This window comes from Aquila chrysaetos, chromosome 7, assembly GCF_900496995.4.
Source record: "Aquila chrysaetos chrysaetos chromosome 7, bAquChr1.4, whole genome shotgun sequence".
NCBI classification, from domain to species: Eukaryota; Metazoa; Chordata; class Aves; order Accipitriformes; family Accipitridae; genus Aquila; species Aquila chrysaetos.
This window is the reverse complement of record NC_044010.1, coordinates 34,036,256-34,058,732: the sequence shown is the minus strand read 5'-3', so window position 1 is coordinate 34,058,732 and position 22,477 is coordinate 34,036,256. Positions and strand designations below refer to the sequence as shown.

The window sequence follows — 22,477 nt, the reverse complement described above, 5'->3', positions numbered from 1 at the left end:
TCAAAACAAAAACAAACAGAGGGTTTTGCTGGAACGTGATTTAAAAAAAAAAAAATCACTTAGTGTAAGCCTCATTTGAGGGAGTGATCATACCACAGTAGAAAATAAACAATATAAATAACATCTGTGTGACGTGAGTTCTGCTATGAGAGCTAATGCCAAATGACACTGGAAGCTCCCAGACATTAATTCTCTGAGCTGAAAAGGAATAGCCTATTGCAATATTCCTCTGAGCCAGCAAATATCCATATTCATTTAAATAACTATCTGTGCTAATCTAGCATAAATAATCCATGATTTCTAGGATAATGTAAAGGAGTTGTTACCAACCTGCACCTCCCAAAGAACAGAGAGCAGTGAGGAATGGGTAAGAGAAAACTCAATTCCCCAGGGCAGAAGGGCAGGAACCTCATTCAGAGCTACAGACTGCAGCAATGCAGAGCGCTCCTCTCAAATCCTACCTTCACAACAACACGACTAACTTTTCCACTGGCTGAGGAGGTTTGGTGCAGACATGTTAGTGTGGACCAGGCTTGGCTTCTCTTTCTTTCTCCAGTTTTTCCCAACAGCAGTTCAGGAAGGTCAGTTGAGATTTGCATAGTGTCCTCCTGGAGTCCCAGTGGGTGGGATGATGGAAATACACGGCCATCAGTGTGTGTGCATAGGCCGGAGAAAGTTTCCAGGTAGAGGTAGTATGTTTTATTGGATCAGCTGGTATTGCTGGAAATATTAGGCAAACTTTCAGATATGCAAGCCCTTATTCAGGTCTGAAATAGAAGCAGCAATTTTCAGGGCTCGATACAAGCTGAGAACAAATGCTCAGATGTTAATTAGGTATGTATCAATTAGGCCTTTGTTTAAAGAAAAGGTATTTGGTAGCTGTGGAGAAGAAAGGATGGTAAAGAGAGAGGAAAGTGAGAGACAGAAAGTTAAAGTTAAATGAAGCTGCTTGTCACCTAGGGGGAAGAAGAGACAGGTAGTTTATAGCCTGGGGAACAAGAGTCGATCGTGGTGAGTAGGAGGAGAATCTAATCATAAAAGTCGCATCTACTGAGAGCGTGCTCCTCCATATCAAGTGGCTTTATGAATTTCAATTCTCAACCTCATCTTTAGAAGGGTTTTTGGAGGTTGTTTGGAAAAAGAGTACTAAGATGACAAAGGCATTTTGGGAGCAGTGTTCTCCTATTGGCAGCTAGGGGGTTATTTTTTATTATAGCTTGACCACATCAGACAATTTTGGTCTATACTGATTGCTTAATTTTACTTACACAGTTACCGTGAGGCCACTGGATTAATTTTATTGTATTTCTGGGAATGTAGGTGTGAGATTTAGAGAAATTCAGGGAGGGAGAGTTGGGGGTGGGCCCCATTTTAGCCAGGTAAGGTCTATTTGGGTGGAGAGGGAAGGGTAATAAGATGAGTTATCTGCAGCACTTTGAGGGGACCATCCTCTGGTTTTCCAGGATCTTCTGCTGGAGAAGCTTGTAGGAAGCTGTGTCCTTCCTGCCTCATGCAGGATCCTTTTGAGGAAAGAGATAGTGAGGCCAGTAACCAAAGAGTTCCCATCTCTGTCACTGGGAGGCCCAAATACTCGAGAATGGTGTATTTTAGGTTAGCAGCACCACATAGTATATATTCTACCAAATAGATATTGAAAATAGAGGTTCTGTTCAATCAAATCAGTAAGAAATCAAATGTTTAGTCAATATTGTGAGTACCCTTCAGTAAGAGTTCACCTGTTGATTCTGCTCAGCCCACACAAACCTGAGGTGCTTTTTTATTGTAAAAAGAAACCTCCGCATGAAGGCAGTGTTATTTTTAAGTGGCTTTGTATTAAAGGTAACCTGAATTTTTTTGTGAAATAAAAAAAAAAAACCAACTGGTAAGACAACTTTGGGAAACCTTACTGTAGAATGAAATACTGTTTACCTCCAATGCATTTTTGCCCGCACATACATGTATTGAATTCAAATCAGAATGTTTTGTAAAGAAACGTGGAAGGGTTTTATACTATCAGACTGTGCACAGTCTGTGAGTAGCAAGAAACTAGATACTTCTAGATTACTAAAATGTCCCTCAAGTCATAATTATAAATCAATATGGATGTGTACAAAAGATTGGTGTCTCCATAAAGTGCCTGAAATTCAATATTTTTAGTATGCTGTGTCTTCTGAAAGTGCCTGCATATTTTATATTCCCTATGTGCTAAAAATTGTCTCTGTATTTTATGTACTGTTGTTTGTGGAGCTCTATGTGCAAACGTAAGTAACAGCTAGTACTGGAAATGATATACAGGCTGTATAACATACCTGAAGAAAACAAATCTGGAAGCTTAAAAATGCCCTTAACTATAAATTTCAAGGACACCATAAGAATTTTTAACCTTTTGCTAATGCTGTTAAGAGTATACCATAGCTGTGTGGGATGCATTCTTGTAGCTGGCAGGAAGGAAAATAGCTCCAGACTCTGGTTAATGTGCACGTTTCCATGGTTGTGGCACCTATTTGTGTGAAAACCCTTCGTTTGTTGGAGCCAGTAGGATGTGCAGTCAGTGGGGTGTAATTCCTATTGCTGCTGTGTGTTGTCCGCTGGCAATCATCTGCTGGCAAGTGGTCCCCCAGGTAAGCATGGCACGCTGGAGCACTTTCCAGCTCCCAGGCAAGATGCACAGCTGGAGGGTGACCTGGCTGCACTCCCCTGATGTCTGACTGCAACAGCTTGGAGCTGTCAGCAGGAAAGGGGGGCTCCCACACCCTTCCCAGATTAGGGGTCTCACATCAGCCCGTTCATTCAGCAGGAGTGCTGGGAGGTGCTCTTGTCCAGCCACAGCCTGAAAACCAATTTGGGAAGCTCTGCTGGTGTCCTCTGAAGAGCCTCAAGCACCAGGTAGCACCACGTGGAAATCTCAGTGAGGACTCCCCAGCATGGAAGGCACCAGATTGCTGACACAGGAGTCTGTCTTTTGGCTCAGAGCATGTGTCCTCTTGCCCATGGCCTCAACACAACAATGTTTTTGATTAATGTGGAAGGATATAGATTAATTGGAGAAAAGGTTTTCTTCAGTTCTAGGTTGGCTGCTTTAGTATGATACCAAATAATATCAAAGCTAAGCTTGAAATCAAGGGCTTTGAGATAAACAACACAGTATAGTTTGATTCCTTTTCAAAATACATTCTAACGAATCAACTTTTTTTGCTGGGAAACTACTGCCTCCGTGCAGTTTTCATTTTTGTACTGCAGGATTACTTTTCTGACAACCAGAAGGCTTGCTAACCATGCACATGCACAGAAAGCCAAAGGTCCATGGTTTTTATATCCGACTCACAGGCTGGTGTTACCCTGGGCCTCTCTCTCTCATGCAATGGACATTCCTCTAATAAAGAGGATTTTTGCTTGTGTTTAGGTTGCTTTAAGCTACAGTAGCAACCAGGAGATGTCAGCAATACCAATACTTGTATCAGAATAAGGTCGATATTTCTCTCAGCGCATGGTTATTTTGAGGAAAAAACCCAGCTATTCCACAATGTAAATTGCTTATATTTTCTCTGTATAACACTATAGCTATTTATGTACCATGCTGTTGGTACAATTGCATTCGATGGGAATGCATTTCAAAGCTCCTCCTTAACCAAACAAGACAGAAGGATGGTCAGAATTTGAAACAGCTTTGTATACAATGGCACATGGCAGACCGTGAATTGGTCTCAGCACTTGTTCTGACAGACTGACTGAAAATACAACTAGCAGTGCAAAAATCTGTCACAATTTAATGAGATGCCAAATGCTAAACATGCAAAACAACTTCTTCCTGAGATCAGGTTTCAAATTTCTTATTTTTGTTGCACAGATTATCACTGTAAGTAATTCTATGTGGTGGCTTCTTTCAGCACTTAAAGAGCACCTGCATTGGTTCATACAAAAGATTAACATGCAAAACACTGAATAATTCAGAATGCTTTGAGTCAGTAGAAAGATAAGTACACTGAAAATAACTTGTTTTTTTCTGGATGACGTTTGCCTTTTCGTAAAAAACTAATAAGCTTGAACTTTTTATTATGAAATACAAAACATTTCAGCTATAAATCATAATTTTTAGATTGGGAATGTACATACAGGGTCCATATGCCAGATCTGCTCTACTGACAAGTTTGCCTACCTAAAGTGCATTTCCCATGGTCATTATCAACTCTATCCCTGATGAAGTGACAGGGCCCAGCATGAATACCAGCAGCCACCCTGTGCTGTGACCCAAGTCATTTGGCTGCCAAACATGGCCCACAAGTAGAACAGAGACATAAAGCATTCAAGCAACAACTCTAAGTGTCAGGAGTTTCAAATCCACATTTTTCAGCTTAAGATTTTTGCATTTCAATCAAAATAGGATTTTTTTGGCATGCGGGTGATTGCTTTTTATTTAAAACTGGAACATCAGATTTAATACAAATAGCTTTAACAAAAAAATGTATTGAAATGAAACAAATTAATTAATTAGTTTTGTTAGAAATTTTGAAACAGCCCTCATGAAAACTTCCCTTGGTTTTATTACAGAACAAAAATTAAAATATGTTGTTGATCTATAAGCCCAATATGATCAGCTGTAAATAAAGTACATAAAAAAAGCAGTAGATGATATTGTATTAACCATTATTATTATTAACCAGTTCTTCTGAACTAATATATCTCTTGCAGTTCCAGTCCCTGATCTTGCTGTGGATAACCTAACATTTCCGTCTGATAGGAGTTTTGCTGATTCCCTTGGGATCCAAAGCATGGATTCTTGTTCTTGTAAAGTCACATCAGATTCATTGTCTCTCAAGTTAAGGGTGTCATTTATGTCCATTATTTTGCTGAGATATCATATGCTACATTATAAAGGTTGCAATTTTATTTCATTGCATGAGGAAAAAAAGAAAAATAACTTATAGCTTAAACTGAGAGAACTGGTGTTACCCTTTCTGCGTTGCAGGAAGCCATCCAAATGTGCAAAATGCAACTGATGATAGAGAAATTTCCTGGAGAAGGACATCCTAAACAAGTGTCACGTTTCTAATTTTCTTTGGGCTGATCAGATAATCGGTACGTCTTTGAGGTCGCACCTATAGGAGAATAAAAGCAGTTATAGAACTAAAAGAAATCCTAGAAAAGCAGTCCCGCAAAGGTCCTCAGGAGTTTACCTGCCAAACCCTCACCCCAAAGCATCATACCAAAATGAAATCTATCATCAGCAACCCACTCAAAATCTAAATACAAAGGAAAGGATGAACAGCAGAACAAAAAAAACTTCACATCCAACACACTGATGGCAGTTCTGGGAATTCATTAACTGGTCTTATGCCACCTGAGAACTTCTTGTGGACTCTGCAGTCTGTATTCTTTTAAGCAAAACACGATGTTGGGCGTTTCTCCTCTATTTCTCTTAAAGAAACTACCTGTTAAGCTGTAAGAAAAACTTAACATCTGACATTGTTTTCCAAATACATTAGAAATTACTACAATAAGCATGCCAGTATTTCATGTATCTGAAAGACCACTCTCAACATCTCAGTGTTTATTCAAAGCAGGCTTTTTTTTTAAGTTTCCATGACTGGCATGATTCCACTTCCACTGACTGCAGCCTGTTTTCAAACTGACCCCAGTGGGATCCGTGCAGGGCAAATGCACAGCAGTTTTAAAAATTCTATCCTCATTTGAAATCAGTGCAGTGGATTTCCAGTCCTAATTACTTACGCACTTTTACAAAATATCACTGCAGAGGAAAAGACAAATTAAAATTCATTCTCAAATGCATCCAAGAAACATACACTTTGGATATTTACATATGGTAGTGAGACCTCACATAGATAATTACAAAGTAGCTCTAAGGAATGAAAATTTCTTCTGAAGTTATAAACATGCATCTTCACAGAGATTCCTAAATGAAACACTACAGTTGAATGGTTTGCTGCAGCCAGCCCCTGTGTTGGTTTTATCTACCTCCAGGTAGATGCTATCTGCTGGCTACTGTTCCTTGCAAATTCCCTGCCACAGGGTCTCAAGCCCTTGGAAATTAATGGAAATGTCACTGTTCTTCCCAGTGGAATTTTTTATCAAGCCAAAGCTGGTTCCTAACTATGGACCAATCTTCTTGTGGTTTGTTTCTGGAACATTAGTCATGTACAGTCTGTATTGCCTTGGTATTCTTCCAGTATTAAACATCTTAAATAATGCATTTGGTACATATACATTATTGAGTAAGCCATAGAAGAAAATGTTAGATAACAAATGTGGACAACATGTCTCTGGTATTTAATGAGTCCCAGCACCTCAAGGAAAACCATGGGATAAATATAACTATCCTAGAAACATTTCACAAGACAGCTGCCTTCTGTTTTACACACAACTCTCTTCCCGTGCCCCCCCCCCCCCCGCCTTTTTTTTTGTTGCTAGAACATACTGCTGTTTTCTAAATTTACCCTTCTTTACTGTTTATTTCTGCAGAGAGGAGAGGCGCTCTGGGAAGTAACAGGATTGCCTGTCTCTGCTTAAGAGACCTTTTCCAAGATCTCTCTGCTGTACTTAATTCCTTGCAGTTCAGCCCAAAGACCTTTACTGGTGCTCAACAGAGACATCACTCATTCATTTCTAGAGCACATCAGAAGTTTCCTCTGGTCTGTGTTACACTGGAGATTAATATAGATGAGATTTGCTCCATTTATGGCAGAACAGTTATTAGGTATATCCTGATTGATCAATTACAGGTCTGTTATGGCAGGCTTTCTCACTAGGACAGGAGTTTTGAGAAGCTCTCTACTACTGCTCCCCCCAAAAATAACAAATTTACAAGTAGAATGGAAAAAAAAACATCTGAAAAAAGCTGAAGGCAAGTGTTATGTTTGTGGAAAGCAAGTATCCCAGATACTGTGGACCAACCTTTGAATATAAAGTATACTGAACTAGTTAGCATACTGAGTAACCAGAAAACTTCAGAGGGGGTCCAAAAGCACCTCATTGAACACTGTCTCTGAAACTTCCTGAAATATGTCATTATTTGAATGCCATGTTTAGCAAAATACTGGAGTGGGAATACTTCCCAGAACGTGTTGCACAAAAATACTGTATTACACCCAGATTTACTAAAGGAAAAAAGATATTAATCAGAAAGTTCATCAAGTAATGTTGTTGAAAGAGGCAGTGTTTATGGCCATTAGTTGGCAATAGCACAGAAGATTTTGGTTTGCATGTGATATTGAATAGGAGGGAGTCAGAGGACTTGCACGAGCTGGATTTTTCCCTGACAGCACTGGCGAAAATGTAACCCAAGCATGCCTCTTTTGCTTTAAAAACCTCATCTGCGAGCATGAGCCATCCAGCCCCTGTCTTGTCATGCCATTTCTCCTCACCACCAAAGGAGGAACTGAGCAGCAAGTTTGCTCCTGGGGTGGGGACTGTGCCCATGATGGCTTGCCTCTGCCCAGCTGCATCTTTCATAGTCATTTGCTTTAGAGCAAATGTCCTGGGTTACTTGTATTTTACTCTCACTGTGCTCTGATATCAATTAATGAATAATTTCATGAATTTCAATCAACTCACGCTGTGTACTGGCCCATTTTCTGTGGAGCTTTCTCTGAAGTAGCACAGCCTCACTAATGTTGCAGTTCCCTGGATATAACTTCACTGAAATGGAGGCTGCTGGCTGCTGGTCAGTGACCTAAAACTCATTTTCTGATTCTGTGGAAGATCTCATACAACACACTACAAATACAAAATGCAGAGGAGTAGGAGTAGGAGTAGGACCACAACAACCATTTCATATTTAGACCCTGATAGCCTACAGCTGCTAGAGCCTCTGCTTGGTTTTGATTTCAAAGTTGTTTCTTCTTCAGATTAATTCAGTGCTCTACTAGTCCTGTCAGCCCTAGTCTGAGAAAAAACGGTTTCATCGTTCATTACATCCTACACATTGAAGGGAAAAAAAGCAGCTCTAGTGGTTCACTGCACAGCCCAGCATTACAGGAGTGAGTTTCTAAGTCCCCTCTATCAGTAAGGATGCAATATCGTCAGCATTTCTTTTACATAGTTTGAAATCTCTTTGTACTGTCAGCTTGGCATCCACTTAACAATAGATATTTGACAGTCACATGTTTCAAAGCCTGCCTGTTGACTTATCTGCCCTGGATGCCTTTTTATAGGGATTACTATAAAGAGAATATTATACTGGGAAAAGCTTTGCATAGTTTGTTGGTTTGGTTGGGGAAAGAGATACCCAAACCTTTCCAACTCTCCCAGCTCTTCAGCCAGACAAAAAGAGAGCTAGCAATACATGGATGAATCAGAAGGCGAAATGAGTGTGTGTATCAGCTGATTTCAGGGTTGAATCCTTCAGTGATGTTTTGAATACCAATCTTCAGTCAATGAAAGAAGGACTTTGCTATTACAAGCATGTTGTAGTCATTTCTGCAACCCATATGACATCAGTGATATGAATGATGAACACACATCTGGCATTATGAAACAGGGCTCTGATCTTTAAATTGATTTGACAGATGGCAGCTCCTCAGACACTGACGCTGTGGAAATGTGTGATAAACTGAAGGCTTTGCCTGCTATTAGCCAGCCAAAAAAATCCAAGTCTAACTGCATTAGAACAAATTGCTGAAATTAATGTGGTAGGAGTACTTCCAAATGTGTCTGTGTGCATCACACATTTGGCTAACTGTTAGAACAAAAAATCAGGGAAGCACAGCTTTCCGTTTCTGAAGGTTATTTTTCCCCCTGCCCTCAGTTTTTAATTCTTATTGCAAATTCACTTCATTTACAGGAAAACACCCACCCCAAAGTTCTGGATACCCTCAAAATAATTCAGATACACTATTGCTTCAAATAGCAAACCAGTTCCATCAACTTGTCCTGCACTCAGCACATTTCCCTGTCCATCAATAGACATACAGCCTGGAAATTCCTTCTCATTTCTTTGTGAGTTAATCCCGCCCACATAACTTCACCCCTCCCCTTCTTCCACAGACGCTTGGGAAAATTACACTATAAATTGCACCTGCCTTTTCTATATCTGTATCATCAATATTTATTACTCTCTTAATCAAGATATGCTGACCAATGAATATCATAACATGACATACTCTATAGCACATTTCACCAGTAGGGGTAAAATTATTTTCTGTCATTGGTTTATATTTCTATTTTATTGACCTTTTAATTTGATTTTGATAGCTTAATTTTTCTTTTCAAACAATCCTCAGTCAGAGCAGTTATATACAGTGCAATAAATGGAGCTACAATTCATCATTCATTTCCTTCCCAGTATAAAACCACAACCACAACTAAATAATATTTCCAGTTTATAGTGTCATTTGGAGTAGTTAAGAAGAAAAATAGATCCTTCCCCATTAACGGAGCCATGACTCACTCTGGATTGGAGAGGAAGAGTGTGGCTGTGGTGGCAAGTATAAGCATACTGTAGCTGTGCTGAAGTCAGCTGAATTACACCAGAGAGGAATCTGGCCCACTATAAATGAGCACTCACTCCCTCTTATGAAATGGTCTTCTGATTTATCATAGAGACATTTATGGCATATTAAATGGACTAATTATGAGGCTTGTGTAGGAGACTGTCCAGTCCTGCAGGATGCTGAGTCCTCAGAGCTCCTTTTGTACCAGTGGGACTTGAAAAAATGCAGTTCCTTGGAGGTGGCACTCAAGACCTGGTAGAACTGGCCCTATGGCCCTTGTTCAAGCCAAAATCATCTGTGGGACTGCCCCAAAATCTGCTAGAGCCACGGTAAGGGCTGATTGCACTTGGGTTTTGGAAGGAGCTCTGTGCAATGGGTCAGGGCATGAGAAACAGCCCCTCAGATGGGACCTTCGTCCCTAACACCCCTTTGGCCTGCAGCTCAGCCCTGGGACTAGGAGCAAGAATGACTCTCCTCCCATCACTGACAGTAACAAAATATGCAATTAAACAGAAGCCTGTAATTCTACTCTCCATTTGACCTTTTCTTGGCTAATGTAATCAGAATGAAGACCTTCCAGCACCCCTGACTGATGCTCCTGGCCTCCTCTACCAGTGGCTGGTAATTTTTTCCTCAGCTCGATAATTTAGTTCAATATTCATCATTTTTTAAATGTCTTGCACACCTTTTTTTCCCCCTTCTTCTTCGCTGAGGTATTACTTTTCCCTAAGATGATTTGCCAAATCTTTTGTTCATGTTGTGAATTGATCAGTGCAATTGCTGGGCAACATTTATCTTCTGTGAACATTTTGCATTACTTTCTGATTCAAAGAGTTTCAATGGACAATAGCTGACCTCAGTGATTTTTCTGTTGTCACCTTTTATAATGAGACCCACCAGGTATTTCAGGCTTTGTATCTGCTTGGGTCCATGGGCAAGGACTTCTGAGGAAACAAAACCTGTGACACAAAGTCTCCCTTAATCTCTCAAATAATTTAAAATTGTAACTTTTTACATATGGAACAGAAGGGATCAAATTTGAAGCTGATACCCTCAGAGATGCAGGGAGACTGCCTAATGCCTCTGACCTGTGCTGAAACTTTCCATCCAGTTTTCTCCTGGGAGTGGGAGGAACGGGCTGTGCAGCAGGTACGACCACCTCTGTCTAGTCAAAATGCTAACTTGAAAAATCTTCATTCACTGCGATTGCCCTGCTTTTCATCTTGTCCCCACATCCATGAGCTTCTTTTAATTTTAAAACTCTCTGTTTAAACTTTGCCCATATGGACCTATTTTCTAGCCTTGTTGCTGTGGTTAATCCTGATCCCATAAGGTGACAAGGAAGCCAATCACAGAAATCTTAACTTCTTTCACCTTGCAGAGGTAGAGAGACAAGGCTTTAGGTCTTCAGTCTCTGTGACTCTTTCCATCAGCAGATGGGCTCCTCGTTCCTTTCCCACCCGGCTCCTGAGGGAGGACTTAGGTTCTTCACTCCTTCTTCTTGACATCCATAGAAGTACTGCAAGGACGTTTGCTCATTCTTCTTGATTATCCAGGGAGAGAGAGGCAATTTGCTGGAGTTCACCCCTTTATGACCTCCTTCACTATAGAAAAAATTCTCTGGATAACTTCTATTCCTCCTGGGTTTTTAGCCCCTATTTCTCATAAGAAAGTCCAGAATAATAAAGATTAAAAACCTTTGGGAATGTTTCCAGTATCCAGGCAGGGAAAGCCAAGTGAGAAATGCAACCTTCTGTGCTTAGAAAATACAGTGGCAGGAAGGCAGGTGGTTTCTGAAGAAATGGTTTGATTCAGCACTAATCAGCAAACAGTTAAATGGCTTGCCATATGACTTCTCCTACTTGATAAGAAATACAATAAAAGAGCACCACAATGTTTATTATGCAATATATTGGCAACAGTGGTGATTGAACTTTATCAGAATGCATCCAATAACACTTTTTGTCAGAAAACCTCTATTATGTAGTTAACAGGGAAGGTTACGGATGTAAAAGAAAAATCTTTTTTTGTCTGGGAAATGTTTCACTATGTTTGTATGTAATGCCATAACTTTAAATCACAGACTGCAAATGCACAATTTAAGGTAAACCTTCATCAACCTTTATCAGCTCCTGCTTATACAAGATGGGACCATCACAATATACTGAGAAGACCTGTTCAAACTGAGAAAGAGTTTGTCTTCACAAACCATTTTTAGATTGCTAAATATTCCTCCAACATATGGAAAACAGCTATAAATAATTTCCACCTCTAGATTATCTCTTGATATTTTTCAAAAATGTGTGTGCATTTACTGATGCAGCTAGAAGCCACCATAACAGACTTGTACCAAATTTTGTCCAGGGACAACTGGTTTAACAGAAGCAGTTCAACTTTATGCTGTGTGCCTGTGAGGGATTTAAATGTTTCCTTAGCCACTGGGCTGCAAGGGACCTCCTAGGGCATCTAATCTAGCATTTGACATGGAGGACTGCACCCGCATTTGTGTTTGTTTGAATCAGGATCATGAATCCAACGCTTGTGAATCCAGTCTCCTGATGGTCCCCACTCACAACACTATCATTCTCACTGTGGAGCTGTCTGAGAGCACCCAAACTGGATACCTTTCAGATGACACCAAATGGCTTAACGGCACCCCCGTGCACAACCAGTGCATATCAACCGTTAATGAGCACCCAGTCACTAGGAAGTGGCTACAGCTAACTGAAGTTACTGCCTCCCCTTGAAATGTGTATAGGGTGGATACGAGGTCCTCAGCACAAGCTCCTTTGCTTCTCAGAGCAGACCGTAATGTGCCTCATGCCTTGTGCATGTAAACATAACCAGTGCCTTATAATCCTGTTCATAAGTGTATTGAACACTGTCTGAAACTGTTGCTCAGGGTTATAGATTCACACTGAACCCTCAGCTGTTTTGTACATGCTTTTCAGCTTTTCTTTAATAGTATTTTGTTTGACAAGTAATTAATGTCAAACATAATAACTACCAGCCACAAATACATCAGTATCATTGCTATTATTTTTACTGTTATTGTTTTGATCATTGTTTTAATCATTGATTGACTGCTTCCTAAATTACATTGTGCTCCAAAAGAACTAGACACACTCTGCTATGATTTATATGCAATGTCATCCCAAGACAGATTTCTGCATTGTACATGTTGAAACAGCTTTTCAAAAATAAATGAGTTATCACTGTGTTGAGGAGGGAACTTGGTACCACATCACTGCCACATTCCCAAGAGAATATTGGCAAAAACCATCATGGAGGTGCTAAATGTATTTTACAAATATATGGCATAAATTAAGATCCATGTTGCTGTTGTGCTAAAAGCTAAGAGAGCCCAGCACCACCCTTCAGAACGGAGGTAGCAGAGAACAGAACAAGTAGAGGAATAAACACTGAGCTCTACTTCTTTACATGTTAGCCACATGGAAAGGGGCAAAGCTCTAGGGTGGACTGGGTGTTAGCTGCGTGCTTTCCCTTCCGTCATTTACTGTTGAGATACCAAAGGTCTCTAAGATCAGTGTAAAGTTCCTGACTGAAGCAACTTCTGCAATGTGCAAGTGTAATTGGAAAATACAATCAAGAAATGATCCAGAGAAAATGCACATTTATTTACTGTATCATCTGCACTGGATTTTGTTTGCAAAGGACCCCCAAACCTCACCTACGACAGTGCCTCCACCTTACATCCACATCTCCTCCAGCCTGGCAACTGGGGATAACAACAAAATCATTGCAGACCTCCACTTTGGCAAAGGCACCTATATAACAGCTGTCCAGAATTATTACATGCCCAGAGCAAAGCAAACCTCCACATTATAATGGTTTAATGTATAATATACACAGAGGTGAATTCTCAAAAGCCAAGCCAGAGTTACTCCGGCTGGCAAGGCTGAAAGGATTAATTAATCGTAGTAATTGGGCTTGTGGAGAGAGATGACGAGACTTTTTAATCCCAGGAATGATGAAAAGACAATTGGCTTTACCTATGGGAAGTCTGTCCCAGCCAGGGCTATCCACCATGATGGCCAGCAGAAAGGCCTAGCTGACATTTGGAGGAGGAAAGATATCAAAAGCAATGGAAAGGAAAGAGCAGACACTGACAAATGCCTGTCAGAGTTCAAGGAGTGTCTGGATGATGTTCTTAGTCATATGGTTTAGTTATAGGTAGTCCTGCAAGGAGCAGGGAGTTGGACTCGGTGATCATTATGGGTCCCTTCCAACTTGAGATATTCTATGATTCTATGAGAGGAAATCTGTGACTTCTTAACTTTAGCCTGGGAGGTGGGGAGGAAGATGTAGCAGAGTGCTGAGGGGAACATATGTGACAAAAGCTTTATTAGACATTTCTTCCAAATATCAGGAGTGGTTGTTTCTCCCTTACCTCCTCCCCCCGCCACCCCTCCAAATCAATCTAAATCCAAGGCTAATACCCAGGGCACTTATCCTTATAAATCAAACATTCAGGAATGCTGAAGGGACATTCCACTTACCCATTTACAGCTGTAATTGACTTATAAATGTCTACCTCCACCCAAAATCTATGTTTGGATGTAGTATGATACACACTGTGTGAAAAAAAGGTCAAGATAACAGCATTACAATTACCTTTGGTATGGAACTGTTATGTAAATCCGCAGCAGGGACAGTGAACTTTGAAGACATTGGGGGAAGAGAGGAAATTCCTGTAACAAGAATATACAAGATTACCATTATTCGGTGTCCACCATAGCGTGAACCACAAGCCATTCAGGCATACAGCTAAATATGACTTAATATTGTGAGCCAAACTCTAGCTAACTTGGGCTAACATGGCAAGGTTTTTGTGGTGGTGGGGAAGCTTGCAGGGATGACTTCTGTGAGAAGACACCAGGAGCTGCCCCCACGTTGGACAAAGCCAGTTCCAGACAGCTCCAGGATGGTCCTACTGCTGGCCAAAGCTGAGCCCATCAGCGACACTGGTGGCACCTCTGTGATAATCTATTTAAGAAAGGGTAATAAATGCTGCACAGCAGGAGCTGGGAAAGAGGAGTGAGAATACATGAGAGAAACAACCCTGCAGATCCCAAGGTCAGTGAAGAAGGAGGGGGAGGAGGTGCTCCAGGCGCCAGAGCAGAGATTCCCCTGCAGCCCGTGGGGAAGACCATGGTGAGGCAGGCTGTCCCCCTGCAGCCCAGGGAGGTCCATGGTGGAGCAGATATCCACCTGCAGCCCGGGGAATACCCTAAGCCGGAGCAGGTGGATATGCCCTGAGGGAAGATACAGCCTGTGGAGAGCCCACACTGGAGCAGGTTCCTGGCAGGAGCTGTGGCTCCATGGAGAGGAGCCCATGCAGGAGCAGGTTTTCTGGCAGGAACTGTGACCCCATGGGGGACCCAGGCTGGAGCAGTCCATTCCTGAAGGACTGTACCATGGAAAGGACCCATGCTTAAGCAGTTCTTGAAGAACTGCAGCCTGTGGGAAGGACCCATGCTGGAGCAAGGGAAGAGTGTGAGGAGGAACGAGTGGCAGAGATGATGTGTTATGGACTGACCACAGCCCCCATTTCCCGTCCCCCTGCGCTGCTTGTTGGGGGAGGGTGGATGTTTTTAGTTGTGTTTTTCTTTCTCACTATCCTACTCTGTTATTAATTGGCAATAAATTAAATTAATCTTCCCCAAGTGGAGTCTGCTTTGCCTGTGACAGTAACTGGTGAGTGATCTCCCCATCCTTATCTTGACCCACAAGCTTTTCCATCTTATTTTCTTCCCATCCTGTTGAGAAGGGGGAGTGATAGAGCGACTTGGTGAGCACTTGGTGGCCAGCCAAGGTCAACCCAGCACACTAACAAATATGAAAGGAGCCCATCTAGGATCCAGTAGAATCAACTTGTCCAGGTTTTCCTTTTATTTTTTATAACTGCTACATTTTATGATAACACATGTTCTTGAAATCTTTTCACTGCACTTATTTCTTCACAATTTGTTAGAGAGAAAAGGATGTATGCCTGGATTATAGACTCCGCACAATAATTTTATGTCATTAAGTGTTTGATTAAACGTTTTGATAATAATGTGCTTATAAATGCAAGTGGTGGGTAACGATTTGGTGGAGATTTACATTTGCTTTTGAAGAGTCTTTGTGCTTAAGGACTAGAATTTATAATGCCTGAGTCATTTATCAGTAAAATCATAGTTCACTAACTGCCTTTTTTTCTTTCTTTTTTTTTTTTTGTTCCTTTCTGTTGGTGGTGGTGGATTCTTTTGTTTTTACAGACCAACTGCAAAATATTGCTTAAGTTCACTATTGTATGGGAATCCAGTACTCCCACCTCTGGCCCCAGAAAATATTTGGAAGAACAAAGCATTTAAAAAAACAAACCCAGGACTAAAACTAAATTCAACTGCAAAGAACTTTGATGTTTTCTCAATACTTTTGTACTCTAGAAAATCCAAGATGTTCTGAAGAGGTTCAGGCCAAGCACAAGTCCTTCACAAAGTATTGTGAAATCTTGTAATGTAATTGCTTGACATGTTGTCCAAAATGCCTATGTTGTGAAGCAGTTTGACAATATTTGATTCACCAGCTTAGACTCACTTGGGATTTGTTCTGTGTTCCACGGTTCCTCTGGAATGTATCCTTGATTTTCGCTACCATGCCTTTGCCTGTTTTCCAGATCACCATCTTTTTTCTTCTCAGCTGAAACTTTTCTAGAACAAAAAGGCCTGTCATTAGAACTTCATTATGATATGCAAATTCTTGGGTAGTAGGCTACAGAGAAAAAATTATATGTCTTACTTCTGAAAAAATAGGTGCAAAACATATCTGCACCTTCCAAGTAATTAGCTAGTACAAATCTTTTCCCATAGAAGTATTATCTGTGAAATTCTGTTTAGAAAGTTTCCATCAGCTGCATTATCAGAAAGCAGGAAAATAAAGTGAGCAATCTTCAAAGAGTGAAGACTCTGTACCAGATCATAGGTTTTGTAGGAAATTAATTGTGATCTCTAATTCTGAATTACAGGATATTCAGTGGCCCAATAATGAAACACCAACTAGGTCACTTATGGCAGCTCATAATTTTTGTGATTTGAGCCCCCCCCACTTGCAAAAACAAAGCATGTTATCTCACATCACCACAATTGGCTCCCAAGTGATTTGTCTGCACACTCCAAAGTTAATCTTTCATTTTGAAATTTTCTTTACAAGTAAGCGTAGCCAGAGTGAAGCTGACAGAAATCCCTTGGTTAAAGTTACACATCTCTGAATTTGCAGAACGGTGACCTGTGTAGCTGCACAGCGAGAAAAGACTGCCTTTTTACTCAAAACTCTTATGCTAGAAGAGATGCTACTATTCATTTGTTCCTACCATGGACTCCTCTCCAGGATAGTCCCAGGTCCATCTTTGCCTAGGTTTCTGGTGTGGCAAGCACAAACTGATGGCAGGACTATGACAACCCAGGGATTTGTAGGGAAAGGGGGAAATATTCTTGGTTAGCAATATTTGTGGAAACTGCTGCATTTACTTTTATATGTTTAGGGGGAATTGCTTTGCAGGCCCATAGATCTTCAGATGAGCATTACTGATGCACGCGTAAATCTGACAAGCCAGCTATGACTACATGTTTTTTTTAGGAGGTAAACAAGTTAGATACCACTAAGAAACCTGTCATGGTTCTAGAAGACAAGAGCAATTGTTTAGGCATACCACCTCAACATGTTACATGATACTGTACTGTCTATTTTATCTGATACTTAGATCTCAACAAACTCAGTGTAGTAGCCAAATCAAAAGCAGCTACAAAAACGTGTGGGAAGTACAGCAAGATAGCCAGCCAAGTTAAAAATAAATGTGGGAAGCAAAGCAATATATCTTTGGTCTCACCACTTTGTTGCTACTACTACAACACAGCTTCCAAAATCTGGACAATCATCATTCTTTTTACTGCAGGTAGGTTCCCCCCCAAGAAAAAAAAACACCTAACCTAAAAATCTGTAAGTGATTGTAAGTAATTCCTGTGATTTCAGTGTCATTGTTTAGACATACTAAAACTTTACAGAACTGTCAACACTGAGTTTCTAAGTCCAAGCTGAGCCACAGAGCCTGGACTCATCCCAGTGCTTAAGTTTTTGCTTAAGTGTTTGCTTAACTTTCAAAGTGTAAGCAACGTTTATGAAGTCAGTACAACAACTCATGTTTAAAGTTAATGGGAAAACAGGAACTTTACTACTCACATCTAAAACCACACATTCTGTCATGAAGATAGAATTGTATTTGCCCAGACCAGATTCAAAGACATATGGGAAAGTAATGTTTTGCCCTATTCTGGGCCTGTTCAGGTTGACTGAAAGAAAGCACCGTGCAGACCCGCGTAAGCGCGGTAGGGTCCTGGGAATGACACGGACCTGGCCATACCAGTCCTCACTGCTGGGCAGATGCCTCCCTGTGTGTTCAATTGATTTTGCCTTATAGGGTTGACCCTTGAGGAAGGCTTTTGGCAGAACCAAGTCAGAATCCAAGCAAAAAGGCTTTGTAGGACTTTATTCATAGCAAAACCTATACACAAGTTGTACCTGCTTTTGGCCTCCTATTCCCTGCTGATTTACTCCTGCCCTATTAATATAGCTGCAGTTGGTAAAATGATCAATTTAGCATCATAAACTAAGAAATCACGTGGAATTTTACTGGTATGGCATGGCATAATTAGCATCATGTCCTCAGGACACAACAGTGTTTACCTATTTCCTTATTTTGTTTTGCATCAATAAAGTGCTCTATAAATGGAAATCTGTCAACAGACCTTCACAAAATTTCCCCACAAGAGGCCGTTAATGAAGCTAGGTGTTACTGAAGTGCGAGGCAACGCGGCGTAACGTTTTGTAAACTCATTAAGAGATGGGGAGTTAAAAGCCCCACAAGCGTAGGCAGAGTATGAATTTACAATGCTCCCTAGAAGCTTAGAAAAAATAACTCCAAATAACCTCACTGACGTTGCTGTCACAGCCGCACTGGCGCCGATAAACAGGATCTTAACGCTGATAACCATTAGCTCATGATTTCTAAGATTTTCCAACTCAATGCAGTAATGCACCAACAGCTTTGTACTCAAGTCCATCAGATAATCACTTGATTAAGTGTCGACACCCATCACCGGGGCAGCTTTATTTATTCATTTAATTTTTATCAGTCTAACGCTAACGAACCTTAAAAGCGCCGCGGAGGCCGTCTAATTCGCCTGCCAATCTATCCCAATTAGCTTGCGGCGAGGCTCCTGGCCGGAAGGTCCGGGACGCCCCCCCGCCGCGGCAGCCCCAGCAGCGCTGCCGGGCTCGCAGTGACCTCCTGTGGCGGAGCGGGCAATCGCCCGGCACGCCGCCGGCAGCCAGCCTGGTGCCGGCAGGGCACCGACCCTGCCTTCTCCGGGGGCTATAGCCAATTTTTAAGGGTTTGCTTTGCCCGTCAGCTTCAGCAGGAGTCTATCTGCAGTTTGTAATGTCTGTGCTTGCTGAATCAGAGAGGTAGCCTTTGCAGGGTTTTGATTCTTTTCACCTAGTTTATTGTGGGAATGGAGTTCACCACCTGCTGCGAGCTGCGGGCCTCGCTTTTCGCCCCTAAGGTCAGTCCCCTTCCCTGCGCGCTGCCTCCCCCTCCTCTGCTGTGTGCACAGAAATGGTCAACGTCACACAGAAGGCAGCACCCAAGCATCCTGGGAGTGCTGGGCCATGGGGCATGGGAACGGGCACATCCCTCTCACCATCCTGCAGCAGCCCAAAAGTGTTTAGTTAAAAGGAAAAATTATCCCACCTCATCCAGCTTACCTTATTTCATTTTGATACGTAGATCCTGGGGGGGGGGGGGGGGGGGGGGGGGGGGGGAGGAAGAGAGAGAAAAAAAAAAAAAGGGAATGTGTTTAAAATGCAGGAAAGTAAAATGTGACCTACTAGAGAGCTCCTCTTGGAGCATACACTGTGTTCCAGCTACCCCAGGGGCATCTCTCCTCTGTTACAAAACTGTGCAATATCCCTGTAGAACAGCTTACACAGAAATTGGAAATTAGGTACACAGCACTGAAGGTATGCTTCAACAAAGAACCTCAGCATAGGAACTAAACGTCACTGAAAGTTAACATACTCCCGAAAAACACTACCCCCTTGTAGTTAATGTGAATGGCAAAACTAATGGGTCACTGATTACTTTGGAACCAATTTATAGAAGAAACAGCAAGATGAAAGTAAGAAGCATCTTAACCAGATCATGGTTAAGAGCAGCATTTGTCTGCTCACACTTCTGCTTGCAGGTCTTTGCACTACACTAGAGCTGACATAACTAAGAGATTTATATCTAACTTAAGATATTTTTTAATGTATAGACCAGTTATGAAGGTCCACTTACCTTTCTTCTTTAGGCAGCAGCAGCGTACAACAACCACAATAATAATGATCAGAAGAATAATACCAACAAGTGAAAGCACGACTGCAAGTACAATAACCCATGTGCTTCTGCTCTCTTCACTGTAATAATTTTCTGTTAAATTAAATGGAGAAACATTGTACTATCAGAGACTCAAAACATCCTTTTTAGAATATTTACCTTTTCTGTGAGAAGTTATTAACTGCTTGTTGATTATTTAGCAAGGATCCTGTGTCTTCCAAATGACAGACTCTGTATTTATGGATGGTGCCCTAGAATTTAAAATGTTTCCAAATGCAAATTCTTTATTGCAATTGTAACTTTTCCCACTGCCACTTCTCTTCTGAAAAACACAGGGTTGCAATCTTCCAACCTAAACTTTATTTCATAGATATGCTGGGCCTTCCAGCATCCTTTGGAGACATTTGGGGTTGGGAGAGGGGTTAAGATTCAATTTAGATGTCTATATTGCACATATTAAGCATCTCGCCTAGCTGCTCTTGTCAGTGGAGAGAAAATAGGTATTTTGGGTTACAATTCATTTGGCCAAATATGTATGTGCCCCTTTTGATAAGATGAACAACTCTGAAGAATGTCCGTTTCTCCCCACGGACCACAGCAATAGTCTTAGGTGACTACTACAGAAGGAGATCGAGCCTGTAGATATGATTTTCTGATTAACTCCATCTTGGGATTTCTTTCACTGATTTCAGCAGGTCTTTGATTTTGGGACATACTTGGTAGGGCATCTGTTATCCACTTAAAGAGCAGCAAAGAGCAAAACCTGTAAAGAGTAGCACCATTTTGGCATATGCAGCTACTAACCCATCTTCTCCACCAGCATTCTCACAACATTAACTTACTCCTTTGTCTTTGCTGTAATCTACAGAGTTAAATGAGGTGATTTAAAGATAATTCAGTGCCTTGCTGAAATCGGTTGCTATGACCAAAGTTTTCCTACAAAGCTCCCACGTGCACAGAATTTTAAAAATACCTCGTATTTCTTACATAGCTGGATGCACGAGGAAGATGTCAGTTCTGACTTTCACACCATCCTGCCCTTTGGTTTTGACCAAATATTTCAGAAGCACCTCTGATTTGGCTACCCTTTGAAAAGCAGCCCCCAAATAATTTTGAGAGTTCTTTAGAAAGAAGATTCCAATCCAAATTACAGGTGTGAGACACATCGAAACTTGACAAAACACATTCTGTCGCACTGGGTTTATGATTGTCATTTCCTCGTTAGAGGTCCCAGTTAACACCTGCATGGCCACATTTAGCTGACAGCCTCTGGAAAAGGTACCGCAGCAATGTAGGTGATTGGTAGCTGCACAGTGTCAGGGCTATTCCCCTGATGTGTGAACCACAGTATCTGCTGGTTTACCTGTCGCAGGGAATAAAGTAAATCCTTTCTATCTACAAATTTGCCTGGGTATATGTTTGGGGTTTGGAGTTTTCAGACTGCAAAGATACAAGACCAGAGCCTCCTACAAAGCTTGAACCTCTTTTAGGAGTCTGCATTCTCCAAAGCTCAGGTCATTATGATTAAGCAATTTGTTCCAGTCTTCTCTAATCCTAATGCTCAATTGGCATGTTTTGAATTTCTTCTGTTAGAGAAAACAAGCACTCAGTAACCTGCAAACTAGTAGTTAATTCTGTAGGCTGTAATCAGTTGTGATTACAATTGATGATGAACTTGTTCGTAATATTTTTTATCTAGAAGTACTGCAACAAATATTTATATTTTATCATATTTTTTTCCATAAAGCATGCCACAGGGATTTCAAGATGCCTAAAATATGAAGACAGCTATTTAGCTGTAGGGGAAAGCTTAACCTTAGTGTGAAGGGAGGAGCTAAACACACCTGCACTGGCCCATACCTCCAGGCTGGCTGCCACACCAAGGTATTTCACTCCCTGTCAGGTTCTGGTTACATGCCAAAACAGAATCTACGGAGTTGAAGCAAGAACAGGATACAACACAAACACTCCCGGCACTTCAGCATTGTAGTTTCGCCCCAGTTTTGGAGGATCCAGAAAGAAACTGGAGCTGGGACCAGCAGGTATGAATGCAGGGGCTGCCAGCTCAACATGCAAGTAGGGGTGCAGAGAGGCACTAAGGCATGAGGGCATTAAACCCCTGTTAGCCCCGTTAGTAAATCCACACCAAGTTACATGAGGTGTTTAGTGGGGACAAAGCCACTTCCTCATTCTATAGGGCCCATCCTCTGCGGCTATCCAGACCTCTGGCTCCTCCCAAAGCTGCCCAAAAATTTACTTGGGCTAAGTATCTGCAGAAAAGGGCATTTTCCCTGGCACATGCTGGTGACCAAGAAGAAATGAGAGACCAGAAAAAGCTGCACATTGCTTCTTGGACACCTTGGAGCTTTCTGGCTAACTTAAAAAGCAAAGGAGGATCAGGCTCATGGCAGATTCCCTGTCTTCGTCTTCTGCAGGTCAAAGATGACATGAAGTCAACACTGAAGCCAAAGAGAGCTTGGGCCCAGCTAAGGGACTCTGCCATGGACCCCATTTCCCAATAACAGCTCTGTGAATGCATCGGCTGGGATAACTCCATAGGAGTTCCCAAATTTGGTGCTCAGCCAAACACCAC

At 41.5% G+C, this 22,477-nt stretch overlaps 1 protein-coding gene across 2 annotated transcripts in view; it reads right to left on the bottom strand.

The window, feature by feature from the left end:
- Window positions 1–4,323: 4,323 nt before the first annotated feature.
- Window positions 4,324–22,477, bottom strand: part of IGSF5 (immunoglobulin superfamily member 5) — a 33,875-nt gene continuing 15,721 nt past the window's right edge. For both annotated transcript variants that reach the window (XM_030020919.2, XM_030020921.2), the window contains exons 5-9: window positions 19,846–19,977; window positions 19,272–19,296; window positions 16,050–16,162; window positions 14,082–14,158; window positions 4,324–5,096 (exon numbers count right to left, since the gene is read on the bottom strand). In XM_030020919.2, coding sequence (XP_029876779.1) covers window positions 5,028–5,096; window positions 14,082–14,158; window positions 16,050–16,162; window positions 19,272–19,296; window positions 19,846–19,977 — 416 coding nt within the window. In that variant the 3' untranslated portion in view covers window positions 4,324–5,027. The remainder of the gene's footprint in view (window positions 5,097–14,081; window positions 14,159–16,049; window positions 16,163–19,271; window positions 19,297–19,845; window positions 19,978–22,477) is intronic.